Source organism: Dromiciops gliroides, chromosome 2 (genome assembly GCF_019393635.1).
Source record: "Dromiciops gliroides isolate mDroGli1 chromosome 2, mDroGli1.pri, whole genome shotgun sequence".
NCBI lineage: Eukaryota > Metazoa > Chordata > Mammalia > Microbiotheria > Microbiotheriidae > Dromiciops > Dromiciops gliroides.
In genome coordinates this window covers 470006765-470032957 of record NC_057862.1, presented here as the reverse complement: position 1 = coordinate 470032957, position 26193 = coordinate 470006765, and the positions used below count along the sequence as shown (strand labels likewise).

Genomic DNA, 26193 nt, shown 5'->3' with positions numbered 1-26193 from the left:
TTTCTCAGTTTGTGTTTTGATCTTCCCTGTCACCTTAGTAACTTTCTATAGTCTCTTTTGTTTTGTTTTTGCTAATTTTCCAGCCTATTTTGTGACTTTTAAAGTTGAACTCTGCACCTGAAGCACAGGGGGCACTGTCCCAAGCTTCTTGCACTGAGCGCCAAGGGCCTGGTCACTGGCTTTCTGTGCCAGGTTAGACTATTCACCTGCTGTTCTGGGGGCTGAAGACCTCACTCACAGTTGGCCCTCTGTTCCCCTGGCCTGTTGAGCCAGGACCACAGGACCTTGTTTGCTGATCTATACTGGCGCTAAGGACCTCCCACTGACTTGCCCCAACACCACCTATACTCCCCTTTTACCCAAGTGAGACAGACCTTTCTTGATGTCCTACTGAGTTGCTTTGGTCTGGAAAATTGTCCTTTTGTGGGTTCTGTTTCTCCAGAATTTGTTTTGAGGTATGACTTAAAGTTGTTTCAAGGGAAATTGGAGAGAGCTCAGACAACTTCCTGCCTTCTTTCCAACATCTTGGCTCAGCCTCTCCAGGTTTTGTATTTCTTGCATTCTTAGTGGATAGGGGAGGGCATGGGAGCAGGGAGAAAATTTGGAACTTAAATTAAAATTCAATATTTCTTTTTTTTTTTAGTGAGGCAATTGGGGTTAAGTGACTTGCCCAGGGACACACAGCTAGTAAGTGTTAAGTGTCTGAGGCCGGATTTGAACTCAGGTACTCCTGAATTCAGGGCCGGTGCTTTATCCACTGTGCCACCTAGCTGCCCCTCAATATTTCTTTTAAATAATAAATATCCATGTCTCCTCTGACAGTATATAAGCTTCTTAAGTACAAGGACTGCCTCATTTTTGTCTTTGCCTCTCCAGAGCCTATCAGAGACTAAAAACTTACTAATTGTGTGACCCTGGGCAAATCACTTAAGCTCTCTAGCCTTAGTGTCCTCAGTGGAAAAATAAGGGGGGTAGATTTGGCCTCCAAGGTCTCTTCCAGCCCTAAATCTCAGATTGTGTGAAAGTCAGTATAGACTTGAAAGTAAAAGACATAATGAAGAGATAAACTTAGGTAAAGACCCAATTTAATAATAATAATAATAATAAATCTTGTAATCCAAAAAAAGAGAAAAGGGCCCAGTAAAAGAAAAAAATTTAATTGGAAGAAAAGAGTAAGCAGTTATCATATGCCAGGCACTGTGCTAAGTAATTTGCAAATATTATTTCATTTAATCCTAACAATAACTCTGGGAGGTAGGTACTATTATTACCCCCATTTTACAGGTAAGCAAACTGAGACAAATAGAGCTTAAATGACTTATATAGGGTCACACAGCTAGTAAGTGTCTGAGATTGGATTTGAACTCAAGTCTTCCTGTCTTCAGGCCCAGCATTCTATTCACAGATTGAAGATTTTGAACTAAACACTTAATTGAGTGGAGAAAGAAAAGGCACAAAAGAGCAGAAATAGATGATTAAAAAGAAATTGCAAATTTTTTCAAACCCCAAGAACTAGGAAAAATGTAAGGAAACAGTAATAGGGAAGAGAGAAAGATCCTATGGGAATGGATTAACATCAAAATATTTCAAGTAAAACTAATTCTGAGAACAAAGTTTAAAGGGAAAAGGATTTTTTAAAAAGGTAGTACTCAAGGGGGCAGTTAAGTGGTTCAGTGGATAAAGCACTGGCCCTGGATTCAAGAGGACATGAGTTCAAATGCAGCCTCAGAGACTTGACACTAACTGTGTGACCTTGGGCAAGTCACTTAACCCCCATTGCCCCGCCAAAAAAAAACAAAAACAAAAAGAAACAAACACTGATCTCTTCTTGTTGTATACATAGAAATTATTTGTGCCTCTTGCGTAGATTTTCAGGCTTTTAAATGTATTTATAGGACATTTTTCTCTTACTTTAAAAATCTTTGTTATATGGGATGGCTCTCAGGAAGGAAAAACTTCTGATGATGTAAAAAAACCAAGATATCACTAAACATTTATTTAAAAAATAGAAAACAATGAAATGAGAAGCTGGAACATAATTTAATTATATCAGGTAAATAAAAACATAGGACTCACAAGCTATCAAATATCCACTGAGGATTTCTCATGCTGATTCTGTAGTCTTTGCTAGCGTACTCCCCTTGCCCATGCCTCATTCTGCCATTCTTCGGTAACAAACACCAGAACTCAGCTTTTTCCCCCTGCCCCATCCTGTGCAGAGAAGGTTGAGTTATAAGAAAAGAAGTATGTGAACTCTGCTGCCTCTGTCACCAGAGAAATAAAGAACAGAAGGAACTGAGTGTGAGGTACTCCATCATGCCTCAAGGAAAAAAGACTGGCTGACAGCTGGAACCAGTTCTTTTCCTCTCTCTCTTGGTAAGGGCACTGCACCTGGTGAAAAGTGAATTTCTCATAATGGAATGAGGCTGAGACAGTTGGACCTCAGGTCCAGCCCTCCAGGGATCAACCATAAAAAGGGAAAGAAAGAGAAAAGAGAAAGTCAGCAGTAGGGGAAAATTACCAAAGATCTCAGAGAAAGAAAACTCAGTTTAAAACCTTAAACACAAACAGATAAATAAGCAGGGAAAATATTAACAACAGAAAGGAAGCTAGCCTCCTGGGCGTATGAGTACAGACATTTCTGAATAAACATTACAAGACAAAGGAAAATAAATCCATTAAGAAGTAGGGAAGACTTGGATCCCCTAGAAGTCATGGAGCCGCAATAAGTACCTTAGAAACTTTAATTCAGTGAACTAAAGAGTACAGAGACTAAAGAAGAAATAAATTAGTATGAATAACATGAATCAAAGAATAAAAGGTGCAAAAGAGAAATAAAAATTTTGAAAGCAGAATTTATGACCTACGTAAGAAATAATTGGCAGAATAGAAAAATTGTAATTGACAGTGTTGTCTTCAAGAAACAAAAGAGAGAACAACTGATTGGCAATGCAAATAAAATACATATTAAAGGACAATTAGGAAGAAAAAAGTAAAAAGCAATAATGTTAAAACATTAAATTAAATTTTCTTTTTTTTTTTTTTTGGTGAGGCAATTGGGGTTAAGTGACTTGCCCAGGGTCACACAGCTAGTAAGTGTCAAGTGTCTGAGGCAGGATTTGAACTCAGGTCCTCCTGAATCCAGGGCCAGTGCTCTATCTAAATTAAATTTTAAAAATTGAAAGAAAGCATGATTTCTATGAAGTAAAACATACTGTTCTAAGACAGATTCAGAGAAACAACTCAGGGATCATAGGTCTCCCAGAAGAACAGAGGTCAAATAACCTGAATACCATAATGCAAAAAATAATGCAAGACAACTATCCAGGACTTCTGAACACAGAAAACAAAATTCTAATCAAAAGAATCTACAGGTTTTTACCTTTCTGGAGGCAAAAATTCTTATCCTGCAAACTCCAAGATACATAAATAGTTAAATTAAACAATTCTAGTGACAACAAAATTTGCAAATGACTTGGAGAAAGACTTTCAAATATAAAGGAAAGGAAATTCGTGTAACATATAACAATTCTATACCCACGAGAAATAGCAAAAGGAAATGGAATAATATATTTTGAAGAACAAAGGTGATCAAGGTGAATCAGGAAGTGACATAGTATGAAAACCTGAGCCTAATCATCAAGAGATGCATTTTCAATAAAAGAGAAGCATTTTAATAATTCGTACAAAAAAAAATTTATTGAGCAGATTATTTGCTTTGCAAACACCCCAGGCAACAGAAATACAAGAAAGTCTAACAAATACAACCAAAGGAAGGACAAATAAATTACTTAAGAAAAAAAAAACTAGAAAAAGAAAGACATGTATAGGGTTAAAAATAACAACAGAGGTACCATTTGATAGATTTCTTTCTAAGGATACCCAAGAAGAAAAGGGTAAAAGTGGAACTTACATAGAAGTGATGGAGAAAGAATGTACCTCCAACCTGATTAAAAAGAAAAGGGGGACAGTGAGGTGGCACAGTGGATAAAGCACTGGCCCTGGATTTGGGAAGACCTGAGTTCAAATCCGGTCTGAAACACTTGACACTTGGGAGCCAAGATGGTGGAGGAAAGGCAGTGAGCTCTCAAACTCATGACATGATCTCTTCAAAAAACATCCAAATAATGTCATAGGACAATGCTTAGAGCAGAATGTGCTGAAATCATCTTCCAACCAAGGACAGCTTGGAAGGTCAGAAGGAGGGAGCTACTGTGCTAAGACAGGAGTGGACCAATCCCACAGTCACCCTGACAGAGATCCAGTCCCAGGAAGGCCTCAGCAGAGAAGGAGACCCCCAGAGCCCCTGAATCAGCTGAAGCGCCAGTATTGTCTGCAACTAAGCTCACAGTCCGGTGAAAGGGCTGAGCCTTTGGCAGGGGGGAGACTACAGGGATCTATGCTGGTGCTGAGGCAGAACTTGAGTTTTTCACCCCTGCTGGGAACCAGGAGGTAGGCTTGAGTAGCAGTGGCCCAGGTGGGGGAGGGGCACAGGCTCATCAGAGCTGACAACCACAACACACAAAGCTGGTTGATTAGCAAGTTGGTCTGGGGTCATCTAAGGACCATGGAACAGGCCAGGTGAGTGAAGAGCCTGATCCTCCTTAAATCATACCACCTGGGACTTCTGAAGCTTGGGATACTGCAGCCTAGAAACTGTGCTCCACTTTTAGGAGCTAAAAGTCAAGTAAAAGAAAGGCAAGATGAGCCGACAGAGAAAGGTGAGGACCATAGAAAGTTTTCTTCAGTAACAAGGAAGATTGAGGTGCACCCTCAGAGGAAGATGTCAACATCAGGGCCCCTATATCTAAAGCTTCCAAGAAAAATATGAACTGGTCTCAGGCCATAGAGGCACTCAAAAAGGACTTTGAAGATAAAGTTAGAGAGGTAGAGGAAAAAAATAGAAAGATAAATGAGGGCGATGCAGGAAAGACATGAGAAAAAAGTCAACAGCTTGAAAAGTCAAATTGGCCAATGGAAAAGGAGGTACAAAAGCTCTCTGATGAAAATAATTGCCTAAGAATTAGGATTGAACAAATGGAAGCTAGTGACTTTATGAGAAACCAAGACACAATAAAGCAAATCCAAATGAATAAAAAAATAGAGGGCAATGTGAAATATCTTCTGGGAAAAACTGCTGACCTGGAAAATAGATCCAGGAGAGATAATTTGAAAATTATTGGTCTACCTAAAAACCATGATCAAGGAAAGAGCTTAGACATCATATTCCAAGATATTCTTAGGGAAAATTGCCCTGAAATTCCAGAAGGAGCTAAAATAGAAATTGAAAGAATCCACCGATCACCTCCAGAAAGAGATCCCAGAAGGAAAACTCCTAGGAATATTATAGCCAAATTCCAGAGCTCTCAGGTCAAGGAGAAAATATTGCAAGCTGCCAAAAAGAAAGAATTCAAGTACTGTGGAGCCCCAGTCAGGATAGCACAAGATCTAGCAGATTCTACATTAAAGGACCAGAGGTCATGGAATATGATATTCCAGAGGGCAAAGGAATTGGGATTACAACCAAGAATCACCTATCCAGCAAAACTGAGCATAATCTTTCAGAGGAAAAAATGGGACTTTAATGAAAAGAGGACTTTCAGGTATTTGTGATACAAAGACCTGAACTGAATGGCAAATTTGACTTTCAAATAAAGGACCCTAGAGAACCATAAAACAGTGGAGTTAGGGGACATACTTGGGGTAGTGGAGTGGGTGACCATCTTGTGTCTGAGGCCGGGTTTTGGCTGGGATTCCCCTGGGTCCAGGGTGAATGCTTTGTCCACTGCGTCACCTAGCTGCCCCATGATGACATCTTTAGGGTTAAATTGAGGGGTGAGGGGAATGAACTGGGGGAGGGGGAAGGGCAGAGGTGAAATCCTACATGAAAGAAACAGGAAAAGACTTGTGGAGTGGGGAAATAGATGGGGGAGGAGCAGGGCAGTAAATGAATTTTACACTCATCAGAAAAGGCTCAAAGACCTTAAACTCATCAGAGTTGCTTCAAAGAGGGATTAACACACACACCCAACTGGATTTAATCTGGGCAGTAAATGAGCCTAACACTCATCAGAATTGGCTCAAAGACTTAATTCAAACACTAGACACTTAATAGCTGTGTGACCCTGGGCAAATCATTTAACCCCCATTGCTCTGCCCACCCCCCCAAAAAGAGAGAGAAAATGAATTTTTATTTAAAAAACTCAATAAGATGAAATCACAACAAAACCAGAAAAAATAATTATCAGAATCAACAGCTATATAAATATATAAAACTGAGAACACAAGAGAGAGAACTATTTTCAAAAATACAAAATACCTCAAAATAACAGAAAATACAAATAGTTTTAAATAATCCAGTCTCACTTGTGAGAATTCACAGAATTCTATGAAACTTTAAAGAAGTTACTACCGATATTATACAAATTATTCTCAAAAATTGAGAAAGCGCATTTTACCAGATTCTTTTATGAGACTAATATAATTCTAATACCAAAACCAGGGAAAACATAAAGCAAAGAACTAGAACTATAAACATTTATTATCCATGAATATAAATTTTTAAATGTCAGACTATAACAATTCATACAAGAAATAATTCATTCTAATCAAGTTGGATTTATACCAAGGTTGCAAGGATGGTTCAACAATCAATATAATCATTTAATACAAAAGCATCCCAAATCACATGATTATTTCAAACTTTGAAAAAGTGTAATACTCATTTATACTTTTTTTAAAAAACCACCAACCCTACAAAGTATTGGCATAGAGGAACCTTTTTTTTTAATATCATAAAGAAATATTTTATCGAAACTAAGAGCAAATATCATATGCAATGGGGATACAGTACAAGTTTTCCCAATAAATACAGGGGTAAAGCAAGAATGCTCATTTTCCTTGCTACTATTTGACATATTTCTGGAAATTCTGGCAATAGCAATAAGATGAGAAAGAAATTAAAGGAGTAAAGATAAGCAAAGAGGAAATAAAACTATTCCTATTTGCTGATGAAATGATGGTTTCTTTAGAAAATCCTAGGGAATCAGCAAAGACTCTAATTGAGGCTTACCAAAGTAAAGGCTACAAAATAAATCTATAAAAATCAACAGCATTTCTATATAATAACAATCCAAGAAGCAATGATAGGAAGGGGAAACTTGTTCTAAAGAACTACAAAATGCATAAAATAATCTAGGATGAATCTACCAAAGCACACTAAATATTTGTATAGATTAAATTACAAAATGCCTCTTTAAAATTAAAAACAACTGATGTAACTGTGGAAATTTTCTGTGCTCTTGCTTGTGTCATGCACATATACTAAAAATTTCAGGACTACAAAAGTTAATTTACAGATTTAACTACCAAAAAGATTTTTTACAGAACTCAATAAAAGTACAACAGAATTCCTTTGGAGAAATAAAGAATATTTACAAAATCACCCATATTTGATAGCTGATGTGAAAACTGGAAAACAGTTTGGCAGAAATTAGGCTTAGGACCAACATCTTGCACTATATTCTATGATAAATTCTAAATGGACACATGACTTTAATATTAAAGATTGAACCAATAGAAAAAAAATAGAAGAGAAGCACATAATATACCTTGCACAAACTATGGGAAGGAGATATATTCTTAACCAAACAAGAGACAAAGGCAATTACAAAAGATAAAGTAGATAACTTTGGTTACATGGAACTGAAAAGCTATACCACAAAATTGATGTGACTAGCATAAGACAGGAATCAGTCCAGTAGAAAAAAAAACCATTTTTTTACATCATGATTCTCAGGTCGAGAGCGTGGCATCTAAGATATATAGGCTACTAGTAGATACATGTAATAAAACCAAAGGCCTTCCCTAATAAAGTGGTCCAAGAATGTGACCGGTTCCCAAAAACAGTTGTGTAAAAAATGTTCAGAATCACTAATAATAAGGAAAATTTAAATCTAAACAACCCAGAGGTTTTATTTCACATCCTGTAAATTGGTAAAGTGAGAAAAGTTTGAAATAGTTAATGTTAAAGGGATTGTGAGAAGATAGGCACACTGGGGAACAGTGAATCAATATAATCATTTTGGAAGACAATTTGGAATTATGTAAATAAAGTGACTAAAGATATTAGGCTTTATACCTCAATGAGATCGTTGATAAGAAAGTCTCCATATACATCAAAATATTTAAAGCAACACTTTTTTATGGTAGCAAAGAATTGGAAACAAAATAAGTTTCCATTGGTTAGGAAATAGCTGAACAAATTGTGGCATGTGTATGTAATGGAATATTTCTGTGCTATAAGAGATGAAGAATATGATGAATATAAAGAAGCATTGAAAATTTTTCACATGCAGAGTGATGTAAGCAGAGCCAAGAAAACAATATACACAATGACTATAATGAAGTAAGTTGGAAGGACAGCTACAAATCTATCAGAAGTGAATTTTGCAAAATTCTAAAGAACAAGCATAACTCCAAAGAAGAAATGTGAGAGGATACCTCATCCCACTCCTTTGCAGAGGAATGAGGTACCCAGGTATAATGAATTGCATATATGTTCATACTTTTTCAGTGTATTAATTGATATCTTTTTTTCTTTTGCCATTTTTCTTATTTCTTTAAAAATATTTTTATTAGATGAGACACTAATCCACTGTTAGTGGAGTTGTGAAAAGATCCAAACATTCTGGAGAGCAATTTGAAACTATGCGCAAAGGGCTATAGAACCGTGCACAACCTTTGATCCAGCAATACACTGCTAGCTTTATATCCCAAAGACATCCCCCAAAAGAGAAAAACTCCTATTTGTACAAAAATATTTATTTATAGCAGCTCTTTTTGTGGTGGCTAAGAATTGGAAATCAAAGGAATGCCCATCAATTGGGGAATGACTAAACAAGCAGTGGTCTATGATGGTGATGGAATATTATTGTGCTATAAGAAATGACAAGCAGGATGATTTCAGAAAGGCCTGGAAGGACCTGTATGAACTGATGTATAGTGAAGAGAGCAGAACCAGGGGAACATTGTACACAGAAACAGCAATATTGTTTAATGAAGAACTGTGAAAGACTTAACTATTCTCAACAATACAGTGGTCCAAGACAATCCCAAAGGACTATTGATGAAACATACTATCTACTTCCAAAGAAAGAACTGATATTGATGGAGCAGAGACTGAAGCATGCTGTTTTTTACTTTCTTTCATTTTTTCTCTTATTCAAGTTTTTTTTCTATTTTTTCAAGTTTTCTTATACAAAATAACTAATATGTAAATGTTTTACATAATAATACATGTATAACCTGTATCTGCTTACTGTCTCAGGGAGGAGGGAGGTCAGGGAGGGAAGGAAGGATTAAAATTGGAACCCAAAACTATAAATAAAAATGTTTATTACTTTAAAAAATATTGTTTATTATATGGAATGGTTTCCTAGGAGGTAAAGGGAAAGAGATACTGAGAGAAATTTTGGTGATGTAAACAGCAAAAAATCAACAAAATTTCATTTCAAAAAATTAAATATCTTGGGTTCAGGGAAACAGACCTGCTGTTACATTGTTGGTAGAATTATAGATTTGGCTTGTACTTTTGGAGAACAGCCTGGTAATATTAGGAGTTACTAAAATGATCATTCCCTTTGATCCAACAATCCTAGGTATGAGAATATTCCCTAAAGATAATATTTAAAGTTAAGTATGGTAGACATTATAAAATACTTAGGAGTCTACCTGCCAAGACAAACCAAAGAACTTTGAACACAGTTACAAAACACTTTTCACACAAGTAGTCAGATGTAAACAATTGGAAAAATATTAATTGCTTATGGGTAGGTCAAGCTAATATAATAAAAATGACAATTCTATCTAAATTAATCTATTTTTCAGTGCCATACCAATCAAACTACTAAAAATTTATTTTATAGAGCTAGAAAAAAATAACAATTCATCTGGAAGAACAAAAGGTTAAGAATATCAAGGGAATCAATAGGGAAAAAGTGAAAGTAGCCTAACTGTACCAGATCTCAAACTGTATTATAAAGTGGTAATCATCAAAACAATCCTGCTAAGAAATAGAGTGGTGAATCAGTGGAAGAGATTATGTATACAATACATAGTAGTAAATAACTATAGTAATTCATTGTTTGATAAACCCAAAGATCCAAGCTTTTGAGACAAGAACTCACCATCTGACAAAAAATGCTGGGAAAACTAGAAAATAGTGTGGTGAAAACTATGTATAGACAAACATTTCACACCATATACCATATAAGGTCAAAATCAGTATATGATTTAGACATAAAGGGTGACACCGAAAGCAAATTAGGAGAGCATGGAATTGTACCTGTCAGATCTATAGGTAAGGGAAGAATTTAGGACCAAACAAGAGATAGAGCATTATGAAATGCAAAATGGATAGTTTTGATTATATTAAAAAGGTTTTGCACAAACAAGATAAATGCAGCCAATATTAGAAGGAAAGCATAAAGCTGGGGAAAATTTTTTCCAGCAAGTATTTATGATAAAGGCTTTATTTTTCAAATATATAGAGAACTGAGTCAAATTTATAAGAATACGAGTCATTTTCCTGTTGATAAGTGGTCAAATAATATGAACGGGAAGTTTTCAGATGAGAAAAATCAAAGCTAATATGAAAAAATACTCTAAATAACTATTGATTAGAGAAATGCAAATTAGAACAACTTTAGGTATCCCCTTACACTTAGCAGATTGGCTACTATGACAGAAAAGTAAAATGACATGTTGGAGGAAATGTGGAAGAATTGGGATATTAATGCATTATTGGTGAAGTTGTTCACTGATCCAGCCATTCTGGAGGCAAATTGGAACTATGCCCACAGGGCTAGAAAACTACATACCCTTTAATCAAGCAATATCACTACTGGGTCAGTATCCCAAAGAGATCCCCCCCAAAAGGGGGGGACCTAATTATACAAAAATATTTGCAGCAGCGCTTTTTGTGGTGGCAAAGAATTGGAAATGGAAGGGATGCCCAACATTTGGGAAATGGCTGAACAAAAGTTGTGGTATATGGTTGTGATGTCATACTATTGTGCTATAAGAAATGATGGGCAGGATGCTTTCAGAAATACCTGGACTTACATGAACTGATGCAGAGTGCAGTGAGCAGAACCAGGAGAACATTATACACAGGAACAGCAATATTGTACAATGAACAACTTTGAATGACTTGGCTATTCTCAGCAGTACAATGACAACTCCAGTGGATTCATGATGAAAAATGCTATCCACTGCTAGAGAAAAAAACTTATGGAGTCTGAATACAGACCAAACTTTTTGTTGTTCAAGTTTTCTTCCACAAAATGACTAATATGGAAATATATTTTACGTGATTGTACATGTATAACCAATATCAAATTGTTTCCCTCCTGAGACAGTAAGGTAAAGAGAGAGGTAAAGAATTTGGAACTCAAGTTTTTTAAACAGAATGTTGAAAATTATTTTTACATGTAATTGGTGGAAATATTTTTTAAAAGATAGAGAAGACCTATGTTTGCAGAAATACTCATAATAGCAAAAAAGTAGAAACTATTTCATTAATTGGGAGAATAGTTCAGTAATGATTGTATGTTAATATCATAGAATATATTATTATACTGTTATTAAAATAGCAGACATGAAGAATAGATATATGGGAAATGATGTAAAATAAAGTCAAAAGAAGCCACTTTGACCACAACCATATTTTTAAAAGGCCACAAAATGGTTTAAGTGAAGAGAACAAAATGTGGTGCCGAAAAAAATTGGTTAGTGGTGGGGAGGCTAGGTGGCACAGTGGATAAAGCACCGGCCCTGGATTCAGGAGTACCTGAGTTCAAATCCAACCTCAGACACTTGACACTTACTAGCTGTGTGACCCTGGGCAAGTCACTTAACCCCCATTGCCCCACCCAAAAAAAAATTGGTTAGTGTTTTGTGAAAATTGATTTATTATCAAATTGGAATTGTTTCCATTTTAAGGTCTTATTTGGAGATTTACACTATTTTTGAATATTTGGGTATTTGAAGATATTAAATTATTTACAATAAAACAAATTTTGAGGTATAAAATGTTTTGTTTAATTGTAGATATATTGCCGTTTGAGATAACCTTTCACATCATATGAATAGGTAAACACATGACTAAGGCATAGTCAGAATTTTTTTTTTTTTTTTGCCGCTGTGAGAGATTACACACTCAGGACCAACTACTTGATACCAAAAGATTAACATTCATTTCAACTGCCAAGTCATAAGATTTGCCAGTGGATGCAACTGTAACCAAGAAAACTTAATTAGCTTTGATGAACCTACCTATCTATGTACTTTTTAAAAAATCTATGTACTTTTGATCTACCTTCTAGCTACTATCTGTAAACACAAACATTTCCCCCTTTTTTCAAAGGGTTTCATTTTGACATCTTGTTTTCAATAGGTTATACCTGCCGGAACTTTGCCCAGTCCGCTGCGGTGTTAAGTAAGTTTATAGCCTTAATAGAAATACTTCATGTTTTTCAATTGGTTTAGTAATAGTATTATTTGCAAATAAATCTTCAATCTTCTTTTAGCCAGGACCCATGTTAACTATGCAGTCAAAGGAGATGTGGCAGTTGTACGACTTAACTCACCCAATTCAAAGGTATTTATTTAATTTGTTTAAGAATCCTGTGCTTTTCATCATTAGTGGTATATTTATAAATTACTCTGGGCTCTGTATACTATAAAGGCGTGTCATGGAAAATAATACATGATCTGATAGTAATTAGATATCATAACAAATAGACTCTTAATCCTGAAGGTTAACCTATATTGACTTTTAACAGGTTGCCCAAGGAGAGCAGTCAGAAGCAGAAATCCTGTCCTTGCATTCCTTTCATCTGACTTTCAGTGTCAGTTTAATTTCAAGGACACAGTGAGACCAGCCTTCTGGTACCTGGCAGAAGAGAGAAATGAACTTTTTTAGTTTGAATTGGTTTAAAATATTTACCAGCCCTTCCCCAGAAGGATGATTAAAAGAAATTGAAAGCAGGTTACTTTCCTAAAGATACCTTATAGTTAAAAATGTTATCATTTTGACATAAATTATCATTTACACTAATCAAGTTGGGTTAAATGTGCCCAGCCCTTGTATATTTCAAAAGATCAGTAACACATTATAGCTTCTCTATTAGGTATTGTTTTCTACTGACTAGAACCTTTTCTCTCCAAATTCCAGCAAAGCATATTTCATTAATTCTACAAAGGACAGCTGATTCAATGCTTAATATTTCTGAAATTTGATAGCATCCTAGGCAATGCAAGATACTGAACTGAGGCAGTTGATATATGCAATCAAGTAAAACAATAAATAGCTACCCTTTAGCTTTCAGTTACCCACAATTTGCCCTATTCTCTTTGACCCTCAAATGTATCTTGATATTGCCTTGTGGACCAAGCTCCTTAAATATAATACTCAATTCCATCTTTGGCTATGCCAGTTTTTAAAGAGAGAGAACTAATAATTTGCCTTTAAGAAAAGTGTATAAACTAATGCAGAAAGCTTTTTGATTTTATATATAAGCAATGTGTTTAGAGAAAGAGCATTCTGTTTCCCTTTTCCAAAATATATAGTGGTTTTTTCTTTGCCTCTCCTGTCATAAAAGTGTTATCTCACTTTGGATTAAACCTTGATCTTGTTAGATCTGAGACATCTGTAATATAATGGAAATTATGTTGAAATTGGAAATAAAAGATTATCTGTTAATGTAGTAGAGTTTGTCACCTTGGACAGATCACTTACCCTTTCTGCTTATTTCTTCATCTGTTAAAAAAAAAGGATATAAAAATACCTATATTATCTACCTCCTGGTTGTGATAATCAGAAAACATTTTATAAATGTTGGCTATTTATTATTATTGTTATTCATTATTATTACTTGGCAGGTAAACACTTTGAATAAAGAGTTGCATTCAGATTTTATACAAGTGATGAATGAAATATGGGCTAGTGATGCAATCAGAAGTGCTGTCATTATCTCTACAAAGCCAGGCTGCTTTATTTCTGGTGCTGATATCAAGTAAGTGTGTCATTTCAGCTAGTGGAGGATGGGAGTGGGGGGCGGGGTGGGGGGGCGCATGTGCTCACATACACGAGAGAGAGAAAGTGTATATAGGTGTTATTAAAAATAAAGTGGATAGAAAACCTATGATTCCCTTTTTAAATAATTTTTATATCTTGATTTTACATCAGTTATGTTTCCCTTTATACAAGAAATTCCCTCCCACTCCCAGAGAACAATTCTTCATAACATGAAATAAAAAATACTCAACTTAAATGAATCTGTGACTTAATTAATTGGAGAGTTCCTTCCAACGATACAGATCCATTCATTCCTGCCCATCCTGCATAATTTTTGCCATTGTTCTCCCATAAGTTGGCCTCCAAGGGTCTGTCTTGCTGTTATTCTTCTCTGTCCTGGTAAGAAAGGAAAGCCTTTCCTTCTTTCTCCTGACATTGTGAGAATACCAGTAAAACACTGGATGTCTACCTGTCACCTCTTCTTTCCATGTAACCTATCTGTCTTCTCTTCCTAACATACATTTCTTTGAAGACAGTTTTTATTCCTGTTTGCCCGAGTCCCTCATTTGTCTTATGTTGTAGTCTACTTACCAACATGAAACAGAAAAGTAACAAAGAATTTAAAAGAGGAGGAAAAACAGTTCAGCGAAGTAAACCAAAACATGAAAACTGCCATGCAGTGTTTTATATACATAGTCCCCCCAGCTCTGTGAAGAATGGGGAGCTACATTCCCATGTCTCTTCTTTGGGCCCCACTTTGGTCATTATAATTGTTTTGTTCATGTTTTCTTTCCATTTACATTGTTGTTATTATTGTTGTTATTTTCCTGGTTCCATTTATTTCACTTTCCATCAGTTCATGTAAGTTTTTCCATGCTTCTCTACGTTCTTCATATTCATTGGGGTTTTGTTGTTGTTGTTGTTGTTGTTTTGTTTGTTTTTGTTTTTGTTTTTTTTAGTGAGGCAATTGGGGTTAAGTGACTTGCCCAGGGTCACACAGCTAGTAAGTGTTAAGTGTCTGAGGCCACATTTGAACTCAGGTACTCCTGACTCCAGGGCTGGTGCTCTATCCACTGTGCCACCTAGCTGCCCCCATTGTTTTTTGTAGCTTTTTTTTTTTTTTTTTGGTGAGGCAATTGGGGTTAAGTGACTTGCCCAGGGTCACACAGCTAGTAAGTGTTAAGTGTCTGAGGCCAGATTTGAACTCAGGTCCTCCTGAATCCAGGGCCAGTGCTTTATCCACTGCGCCATCTAGCTGCCCCCTCCCATTGTTTTTTACAGCACAGTAATAGTCCATGAAATTCATGAACCACAATTTATTTAGCCATTACCCTGTTGGCACCTACTTTGTTTCCAATTCCTTGTTACTACAAAAAGTGCTGCTATAAATATCTTGGTATATATGGATATTTCTGTCTTTGACATCTTTAGAATAGTATTTGGATGTCTGGGTCAGAGGGTATCAGCATTTTAAACAGTTTCTTAGTATTCCTAATTGCTTTCCAGGATGCAGTGTATTAGTGGGGCTATCTTTCTAAAACTTTCCAATGTTTATTCCCATTGTTTATAGATATAAATGCTCAAGATGTGAGCAAAGAAAGATTCATTACCAAAAGTCATGGTGTTGGGGCAGTTAGATGGCACAGTGGATAAGCACCGGCCCTGGATTCAGGAGTACCTGAGTTCAAATCCGGCCTCAGACACTTACTAGCTGTGTGACTCTGGGCAAGTCACTTAACCCCAATTGCCTCACCAAAAAAAAAAAAAAGAAGTCATGGTGTGATGAAAGAGTGGTATATGTTAATGAAGAGAAAACCAATAAAGGAGTCAAAGATTTTATTTTTACACATTCCTGTACACTACAGCATGATATCTGCTTGCAAGACCGCTAAGGAGGTAACACAATTATCACAAGATGGACAACAAATGTTTGCGAAACTTGAGAAATCTCCAAAACCTATTGTGGCTGCCATCAGTGGGGCCTGCCTGGGAGGAGGACTTGAGGTACAATTTCATGCCAAAGTTACTAAAACTTTATAAAATAGTGGAGGGAGGATGAGACCTACTGGTAACATATAGTTAGGGTAGGTAATGGATTCAAAGAAATTGCAACCACTTAGTCTTTAAATATACAGATAATGAAACAGCTGAATGGGGAGGGAGTTTTGTTCAGTTTTTACAGTGGTTCTGGTCTCAGCCTTGTTACTAATTCACTGTGTAACCTTGGACAAATCACATAAGCTCTTTGGGCTTCAGTTTTTCTCATCAGTAAAATAAGGGAATTGGGTGCTAGATTATCTCTTAAGATGTCTTGCTCTAATATTTTATAATCTAATGAATTCATTGACCACTTATTCTTTGTGTAGTACTATGCTTAAGGATATAGAGATATGATATCTTTGACCTTAAAGAGTTTACCATTTAGTTGAAGAAGCAAACTATGTAGAGAACAATACAAGGAAGTATATGACTAAGTGATATGTGACAATTGCATGTAATAAATACTCGTGGAATTGATATGAGGGGAGAGTCCACGAAGGGCTTGAGTAGAAAGGAATAATTCATGGAATAAGTAAGGCTTTCATTGGTCCTTGAAGATAGAATTTGGCTAGCCTTACAAGAATAGACAGGGTCTTCTAGGGAGAGAGCACAGCCTGGGCAAAAACAGGAATGAGGAAGATTTGAGCAATGAGTAACCCTACATATATAATAATTTCTAGTAGAGGTGTCTTATAGGGGAATAATGTGTGTGTGTGTGGGGGGGGGGGTAATGGATTTGAAAGATCTGTTTTAGAAAGCCTTGAATGCCAGACTAAAGATCCTACACTTGATGATGTTGTCATGTTCCTGCCTGAAAGAGTTTTGAGAGCCCCACCTCAGTTGACATATTTTCTAACTCCTTTCTTTCCTGTATTTGAAGCTTGCCATTGCATGTCAATTCAGAATAGCAACAAAAGACAAAAAAACAGTATTGGGGACCCCTGAAGTGTTACTGGGATTGTTGCCGGGAGCAGGAGGCACTCAAAGACTCCCAAAGATGGTAAGTTAAGATCCTCACAAACCAAAGTCATGTACCTATCTGGCACATTTCCCCCTGTTAAAAAATTTGAAGTTAAAAGCTTCCCTGGGTATATATGGATGAATTATTCTTAGTCAGGTCTAATCTATCATACTCTAAACTGTATTTTACACGATTGTTGCTTAACTCAATCATTAGGTATGATTTTATTATAAAAATTCCGTCTCTAAGCTTGGTCTAATTGCTGTGTTCTACAGATTGTTTAAAGGCTGGCCCATTGGGGGTGGGAGAGGTGTTGCAGTTAAAGCTGGTGGCAAACATTCCTGTCTGCAAATCATCTCCTAAGGGATACAGATCCCCCAGCAGGTAGCATGTGGAAAGGAGGCTTAGTGTCAGGAAGCCCAAACTATTGTGGGAGTCGCATACACAAGAGAGTGACTGAGACCATGTTCCAAAATATTTAACAGAGAGGTGAAATAAATAAGAGTTGAGGATTTAAATGTGATTTACCTGTGAGCATTCTGGTATAAGGCTGTTGTTACATATTATCCATATAACATAGAGAATGATTGCCATCCTTTTCCTTATTATAGCTGTTACTTCCATACCAAAGAGATACATTTCAACTAAGTGAGCTATAAATTGGAGTTTGGTGACTTATTACTCACACCTTTTGTTTTTACCCCACAGCCCTCCTAAATGTCCTCCTGAAACTCTCCCTTATAACAGCAACAAAAAAACAGAACCAACTGAAAAGTGACCACACATGATAGTATATACAGCATTCCATACCACATTTGTAGTGCTTTACCTTTCTATCAAGAGGATTAAAGTGTATTTATTTTATCATCTCTTTCCTGAGAAGGAGCTTGACATTACAATTAATCAGACTTAAGTGATTTTTTTTTTTTAGTGAGGCAATTGGGGTTAAGTGACTTGCCCAGGGTCACACAGCTAGTAAGTGTTAAGTGTCTGACGCTGCATTTGAACTCAGGTACTCCTGAATCCAGGGCTGGTGCTCTATCCACTGCGCCACCTAGCTGCCCTGTTCTGTTAAGTGACTTTTTAATATCATGTTTTATGTACATTCTTACAGTAGCACATTAAATTTTTATTCATTAAACAATACTTCACCATTGTGTAAAGTTGCTATCTAGCTATGCTGTCTAAAATATCTAATGAGTGGTCGCCAATAAATTAGGAGCTTTAGCAAGAGTTTAGACTTAAAGAGTATTAGGATCGGGGGCGATCAACCTTCTTTCAACGTTCCTTCTTCCTCCCAGAAGCATTTTTGTTTTGTTTTTGTTTTTGTTTTTGTGGGGCAATGAGGGTTAAGTGACGTGCCCAGGGTCACACAGCTAGTAAGTGTTAAGTGTCTGAGGCCAGATTTGAACTCAAGTCCTCCTGAATCCAGGACTGGTGTTTTATCCACTTCGCCGCCTAGCTGCCCCCCTCCCAGAAGCCTTTTGTCAAAAACCAAAACAGCCTGTCCTCAAACACACATAGCTTCAAGCTAATTGGCTGGTAGCTTTGATAGACAGTACCCACGAGCAAATGTCACTTCCTGACGCCAAGGAACTGACCTCCCAAACCACATGGCTTGCCCTCAGACACCTTTTCCTCATGGCAGAGCTTTCCTACAGTAACTCTCCAGCAGGTAGCATCACTCCAGTTGTTACAATTGGGAATGCTTTCTAAAAGAGAGCATTCCTCTGGCATCCCCTTTAATGACCTCTGATCTGGAATATGCTAGTGATTTTTATCCAGCTTCAGTTATCCAGGCCACTGTGTAATCTTCCAGAATGTTCTCCATTGGGAATCATCATTGAGGGACCATATATTAAGAGCTAGAAGGAACTCAATTTGGAAATTTCAATGTTATAAGTTGATAAAACAGGGACCCGAATTCCCATTACTAATGTTTTAGGCAATATTTTAGATGAGTTCCCAATCTATTGATGTCATAATTCTGAAATTCCCTTTGTTGACTTACTATGTTTTAAATTAAGAGCTGAAGAAAGAAGTTTGGCTCCAATTAATGTCTTCGGAAGAACTTAACAATTTAACCACTTGTCAATATAACATAGGTCAAATACAATAGAAAGTATTGGTTCTAAATTGTCGTTAAAGCAACATAAAATCTATCTTGATTAATAGCAAGGATCAGCTTCTTTTCAGAATAAAATTGTCAGCATTGTTTATCTATGCTCCCTGACTCTTACTTGCTTGTTAGGTTGGGATTCCTGCTGCCTTTGACATGATGCTGACTGGCAGAAACATTCGTGCAGACAGAGCAAAGAAAATGGGTCTAGTTGACCAGCTGGTAGAGCCACTGGGTAAGAGTTCAGAATATCCCAAAGACATGCTGTATGTGCTTAATTGTCAACAAGCCTAGGAGTAAGCCCTCTGCTAGTTTTCTCTGCCCTAGGGAATCCTTTCTTTTGTTAATATTGAAAAGCCCCATCTGTACTCTTCAGAGAATGAGCCATTTTGGAGAGCAAGGTTATTTCACTGGTATGGGAATTACTCTTTTAAGCTCAGAATTTTATTATTTTAATCATTCTGGGTTCAAATCTTTCTGATGATACATTGAACACTTCTCTGCCTCCTTAAATAGAAAATCAGAACTTTTCTTGTCATTAGAATATCATTGATTGTGCTGTTCTATAATACAGTTATGTTCTCAACCTGTTGATGCTTCTGGGGGCTGTTTGACTGTTTTGATCCAAACTATTGTGCTTCAGTGTTTTTCAAGTTGCTTTTCATAGTTCTTCTATCTTGCTAGTGTCAACGTGTTTGTTTCCAGGAATCCAGTCTCATCTTCTAACTTTTTTCACAAATTCACTGTAATAGAAGTAGAATAGAAATAGAATCAGCATTTGTCCACAAGTCTTTCATAGAAGGTCAGGTGCCTTTGGTAACTTCCATTACTTCAGCATTCATAGAGTTAACATTTTATTTTAGTTCTTAGATTTTGTCATTGCCTTTTGTTTTTCTACCAAAGTTATTTCCCTTTGAAATTGTCCTCCATAAAATACTTCCTTAAAGAAAAACAAAAATGCTTAGCAAAACCAGCTGACCTGGTGACTGTGTCTAATAGTATATACCATATTTTGCATTCCATAGTCTCCTACCTCTCTACTGAGAGAAGAGTGTTTCATTATCAGTTTTCAATGGATGTTTATTAACTACCTGCAACCTTCAGTGCACTGTCCTAGGGAATACAAAAGGTTGAGATAAGACATAGTCCCTGCCATCATCAAGTTTCCAGTAAAGTAGGGGATGAAACAAATGCACGTGACTTATAATACAATAACAATATAATATTACATTATAAATGCATTAAGGAGTTGCAACAAAAACATAAGTCTTGGAGAAAGTCGTTGTTCAGTAGGGGATTGCAAATAGCTTAAAAGACAAGATGATGTTTGTTTTAAAAGGATGGGTAGGAATTTAACTGCAGAAGAGGGAGGTTATTCAGGAAAAAGGAACATTATGAACAGAGAATGGTGGGAGATCAAGGGTGTATAGGTAACAGAGTATTCTAGTTTATCTGGAGCATAGAGTGTGTGGAAGGGAATAGATAAATCTGGAAAGGTGAAATAAATAAAGCCAGGTTGTAGAGGGTATTGACTGTCAGTCAGGTTGAGTAGTTTGAACTTTATCTGGTGTGAGTAGATTTGGACTCCTTTCATTTCCCTTTTGTTCATGTAACTTTTTTGGATCCTCTTCCTGTTAGAGGTGTTTCACTGCTACCTAAAAGGGGGAAAATGGGAGAGTTGACTTAAAGCAGAGTACACTATTGATATACTTGATACATGTATTAAAACAACCTGTGACTTTTTCATCTTATCTATATAGGCTTCAAATAAGATTGCTAAAAATTATCCTCCTTCCAAGATTTGATCTGTCATTTTCTTGCCTGCACTGGTTTATGTTTACTTGTTATATCAATGTTTTCAGGACCAGGTTTGAAACTACCAGAAGAACGAACAGTTGAATACCTAGAAGAAGTAGCAATCACCTTTGCAAAAGAACTAGCTGATAAGAAGATCTCTGGAAAGAGGCAAAAGGGGCTGGTTGAGAGTGAGTATATCTGTTAGAGAAGTCACAATCAGAGTTGCTACCCTGGGCCCCGAGTATGAACATCTACCGTTTTGGCATGGAAGAATCTATGCAGTAGTAATCAGTGAAGTCCTTGAGGAGTGGTTTTCACTTCCTATTAGTACAAAATTTAAGGGAAGTAAAAACTTAATTTTGGAGTCACATTATGTGCCTTACTCCTTTTACTTTAAGTTAAGTTTAAGGGTAGATATGAACTGCAGTGTTAAAAAACAACAAAAAAAGTTGTTCTGAACTGTGAAAACCAGATCATTTAATAGAGGTTACAAAAAAAACTGTGAAGGAGGTGTGGTTCTTCCCAGTCAGTGTCTGAAAACATTTTTCCTTGCAGAGTTAACAGCATACGCCATGAGTTTTCCATTTGTGAGACAACTGATCTATAAAAAAGTTGAAGAAAAGGTACAGAAACAAACCAAAGGTCTTTATCCGGCTCCTCTGAAAATAATTGATGTGAGTTTCTTATCCTTACATTTCTGTTTCACTTTATTTATTTATTAAATGCTACTATGTGTAATTGAAGTGTTAGACTTGGCCTCCTCAGTTTAGCCAAAACCAGATTAAAATGTAATTGGGTGGGGCAGCTAGGTGGCGCAGTAGATAGAGCACCGGCCCTGGAATCAGGAGTACCTGAGTTCAAATCTGGCCTCAGACACATAATACTTACTAGCTGTGTGACCCTGGGCAAGTCACTTAACCCCAATTGCCTCACTAAAAAAAAAAAATGTAATTGGGAAATGTTTAACAAAATAAATAAAACTACAATACAACATGGAGTTAATGTTAGGTTTCCTGAGTCAGTATATAGCCACAGATACACATCCCTTTTAATTTGAGTCTGACACCATTGATGTACAAGCTAGTGGGGATACAAAGGCAAAGCAGCCCTAGCCCTCAGTGAAGCTGTCTAATACTGGGCATCTACAACATGCACATCATTGGTTTTCAGACTGTGTATCGTAGCAGTTTCTCTAGGTGTGCCCACAAGTTGTTTGAAATTTAACACTTGCAAATTGCATATATGTGCATGAGACACTTGTCTAGGGTTGTCAGCTTAACATGATTCCTCATAACAAAAAAGTTCATGCAGTGCCATAAACAAAAAAAGTTTGAGAATCACTGATGTACCCAGATAAGTAAACACAAAGTATTATCAAGAAGCAAAGAGCACTAATAATTGGGGGAGGAGGGGATTAGGAAAGGGGATAGATACCACCTGAGCTGTGCTTAGAAGGAAGTTAGGGATTCCAAGAGAAGAGGTAAAGAGGACATACATTCCAGAAATGGGAGACCACCTGACAGAAAACAGACCATACATACAGATAAGGCCTTGCAATCTGCTTTTACTGGGACAGAAAGAATGAGAAGGGTAGTGATATGATATAAAACTGAACAAGTGGGGGGGGGTTAGTATTGTAAAGGATTTCAAATACCAGGCTGAGAATATTGTACTTAATCACAGAGATCATAAGAAGTCACTGAAGTTCATTGACTAGGAGTGTGACATGATTGGAACTATGTTTTAGGAATATTGGTACCAAGTATCAGTATTGAAGGTGAACTGGAGAAAGTAGAAACTAGAAGCAGGGAGAAGAGTTAGGCTTTTCAGTAGTATTGGCAAGAGGTGATAAAGGGAACAACAACAAGACTTGGCAACCAGTTGGATATGAGGGTAAGGGAGAAAGTCAAGGGCGACACTAATGGTTGTGAACATGAGTGACTGGCAGGATGGTGGTGCTGTCAGCAGAAATAGGGAAGTATGAAAAAGGTATCGATATGGGGGAAAATATCGCCATTTCCCTGCCTATTATCAGACCATCTAGGAAGAAAGGGATTAAGCATTTTTATAGAGCATTCTATACTATATGTACTAATCTGTCAGGCCCTGTACTATAAACCCTTTTTACAAATATCTTATTTGAGCTTTACAACAACCCTATAAGGTAGATGCTATTGTTATCCTAATTACAGTTGAAGAAACTGAGGCAGACAGGGGTTAAGTGACTTGCCTAGTATCACACAGGTAGTAAATGTCTGCAGCCACATTTGAACTTGGGTCTTCCTGACTCCAGGCTCAACACTCTATCCATTGTACCATCTAGCTTCCTCTAAGCATTATATATCTTTAGAAACGAAAGTCAAAAAAAGGGTTTTTTTTTGTCAGACTTAAAAGAATACCTTTATGGATACATAATTCATACTTCTGTATTAATGGGACCAGAGATTTTGATCATCAACATAGAATTGTACACCTGGAAAGGGCTTCAACATCCATTTGGTTCAAGTTAAACCCAGAAGAAATGTCCATCATAATACACCCAATGAGTGGTCATCTACTCTGTGCTTGAAAACCTTCAAGGAAGAGGGAACTAACCTCCTCTCAAAGTATCCCATTCTACAAGTGGGCAGCTCCAGTTGTTGACAGTTCCCCAGCATTAAATCTAAAGTTCCCCCTCAAACTTCCATCCATTGCTGTTGATTCTGCCCTCTTGGTTTAAGCAGAACAGATTAAATCCCTCTTCTATATTACAGCCCTTCAAATACTTGACCATAGGAATCATGTGTTGTGTCACTCACCTCGCTTTATTACATCCCCCTGAATCTTCTCTTCTTTAGCTCAGACATCCCTGATTCCTTCAGCTCATCCTTTTATGATATGAACTCATCTTCACTGTTCTGGTAGCCTTCACTTAGATACTTTCTGACTTACCAACATCCTCCTAAACTGTGGCTCCCAGAACTGAGCTCTGTGCTCCAGATGTGGTCTGTCCAGGGTGTAGGAGAGTTCACCTTATTCCTCTCTTAATGCAGCCGAAGCTTACATTAGCTCAATCTGCCAAAACAGATCTTTTTCAGACAAACTGCTCTCTAATCATGTCCCCCATCTTATACTTGTGTTAATTTTTTTGTTCCCAAGTTTAAGACTTTAAAATAACTATTGAATTTCATCTTACTAGATATAGCCCAATGTTTTACACTGTCATAATCTTTTTACATCTTGGCTCCACTATCCAGTGTGTTAGCTGTCTCTCCCAGTTTTGTGTCATCTGCTAATATGTTAGCCATATATATATATATATATCATTGCTATCTTTATCCAAGTCATTGATAAAAATGTTAAATAACATAGAATCAAGCACAGATATCTGGCACTCCATGGAATACCTCTTGCCAAATTGACATAGAATTACTTTGTTAAAATATAGGTAAACTCTATTTACAGCATTCCCCTGATCTATCAGTTTAGTAATGCTGTCAAAAAAGAAAGTGAGGCTAGGTTGTGTTTTAGTTAATATGTGCGTTTGTTTTCACATCAGTTACATTTTTCAATATATCCCACCTGCTCCCAGAGGGCAGCCCTTATATTATAACAGAATTTTTTTTCAAGGAGGGGGGAGGGGCAGCTAGGTGGTACAGTGGATAGAGTACTGGCCCTGGAGTCAGGAGGACTTGAATTCAAATTTGGCCTCAGACACTTGACACTTACTAGCTGTGTGACCCTGGGCAAGTCACTTAACCCCAATTTCCTCACCCCCCCCAAAAAAAAGGAGGGGGGAAAACCAATTTATTCTATCATATGATATCTTCTTCAATACATAATCTCTCACCTCTGTAAAGAAGCATAAGGGTCCATTCTTGTAGCTCTTCTTTAGAGCCAAACTTGGTCTGTTTTGTTTTATTTTGGTTCTTTTCATTTACATTGTTGTAGTCGTGTGTGTTTTTTCCTGATTCTGTTTACTTCACTTTATATCAGTTCATCTAAATCTTCGTAGTTTCTTAGAGAACACTAAGTCTGTTACGTTCATATACAAGTTTGTTTAACCATTTCCTAGTTGGTGGGCATTTATTTTGTTTTCAGTTCTTGGTGCTCCAAAAAGTTTCTCATCCTGCCAATTTGATAGATATGAGGTGAAATCATAGAGTTTTTACAATTTACATTTCTCTTATTAGTTAATTTGAATATTCTCTTGTGTGTTTTTGAATAGTTTGCAATTCCATTAAGAATTATTCATGTCCTTTGACTACTTACCCATTGGTATGATCTGTTTTGAATGAAGCCACACTGATCCTTTTTTAATCACCACTTCTCTAACTATATGTTCACTGACCAGATCTTTAAGAATCCATTCTAGAATTTTCCCAGCAATCAAAGCCAAACTCAGTGGTCTGTAGTTTGCACAATCAAGATTCTTCTCTTTTTTGTACTTGACCTCCAGGTTTCCAAAGTAATTCTCCAGGACGCCTGACAGCAGCTTAGCAGCTACATCTAGAGTGTGATTCTGTGATTCCTGTACAATATCTTTAGCAAGTGATCTGAATCCACCCTCTGAAGATCTTTAGGGATGGGGATTATCTTCTGAGGCGGCCTAATTCACTTTTTTTTTTTTTTAAGCGGGGCAATGAGGGTTAAGTGACTTGTCCAGGGTCACACAGTAAGTGTCAAGTGTCTGAGGCCGGATTTGAACTCAGCTCCTCCCAAATTCAGGGCCAGTGCCTTATCCACTGCGCCACCTAGCTGCCCCTAATTCACTTTTTTTTTTTTTTTTTTTTTTTTTTAGTGAGGCAATTGGGGTTAAGTGACTTGCCCAGGGTCACACAGCTAGTAAGTGTTAAGTGTCTGAGGCCGGATTTGAACTCAGGTACTCCTGACTCCAGGGCCGGTGCTCTATCCACTGCGCCATCTAGCTGCCCCTCCTAATTCACTTTTGAAGAGCTGGTTATTAGGAAATGTTTTTTCTTTCTTTTGAGCCTCAAATCTTCTATGCATTTTTTTCCCATTACTTCTAGTTCTGTTCTCTAGAGCCAGGTTTTCACATGACAGTATTTCACATATATGTGAAGGTAATTATCATGAACCTCCCCCCTCATTCTTTTCTTTTCTTTTTTTCTTTTTTTTGGTTGAGTAATGAGGGTTAAGTAACTTGCCCAAGGTCACACAGCTAGTAAGTGTCAAGTGTCTGAGGCCAGATTTGAA

At 36.9% G+C, this 26193-nt stretch overlaps 1 protein-coding gene across 1 annotated transcript in view; it reads left to right on the top strand.

The window, feature by feature from the left end:
• The window catches only part of HADHA (hydroxyacyl-CoA dehydrogenase trifunctional multienzyme complex subunit alpha), a 68600-nt gene that overhangs the window by 16537 nt on the left and 25870 nt on the right, over nucleotides 1–26193 (top strand). Inside the window, exons 2-9 of the mRNA XM_043983400.1 lie at nucleotides 12458–12499; nucleotides 12591–12661; nucleotides 13945–14078; nucleotides 15946–16084; nucleotides 17001–17120; nucleotides 19333–19435; nucleotides 21063–21185; nucleotides 21553–21671. Coding sequence (XP_043839335.1) covers nucleotides 12458–12499; nucleotides 12591–12661; nucleotides 13945–14078; nucleotides 15946–16084; nucleotides 17001–17120; nucleotides 19333–19435; nucleotides 21063–21185; nucleotides 21553–21671 — 851 coding nt within the window. The remainder of the gene's footprint in view (nucleotides 1–12457; nucleotides 12500–12590; nucleotides 12662–13944; nucleotides 14079–15945; nucleotides 16085–17000; nucleotides 17121–19332; nucleotides 19436–21062; nucleotides 21186–21552; nucleotides 21672–26193) is intronic.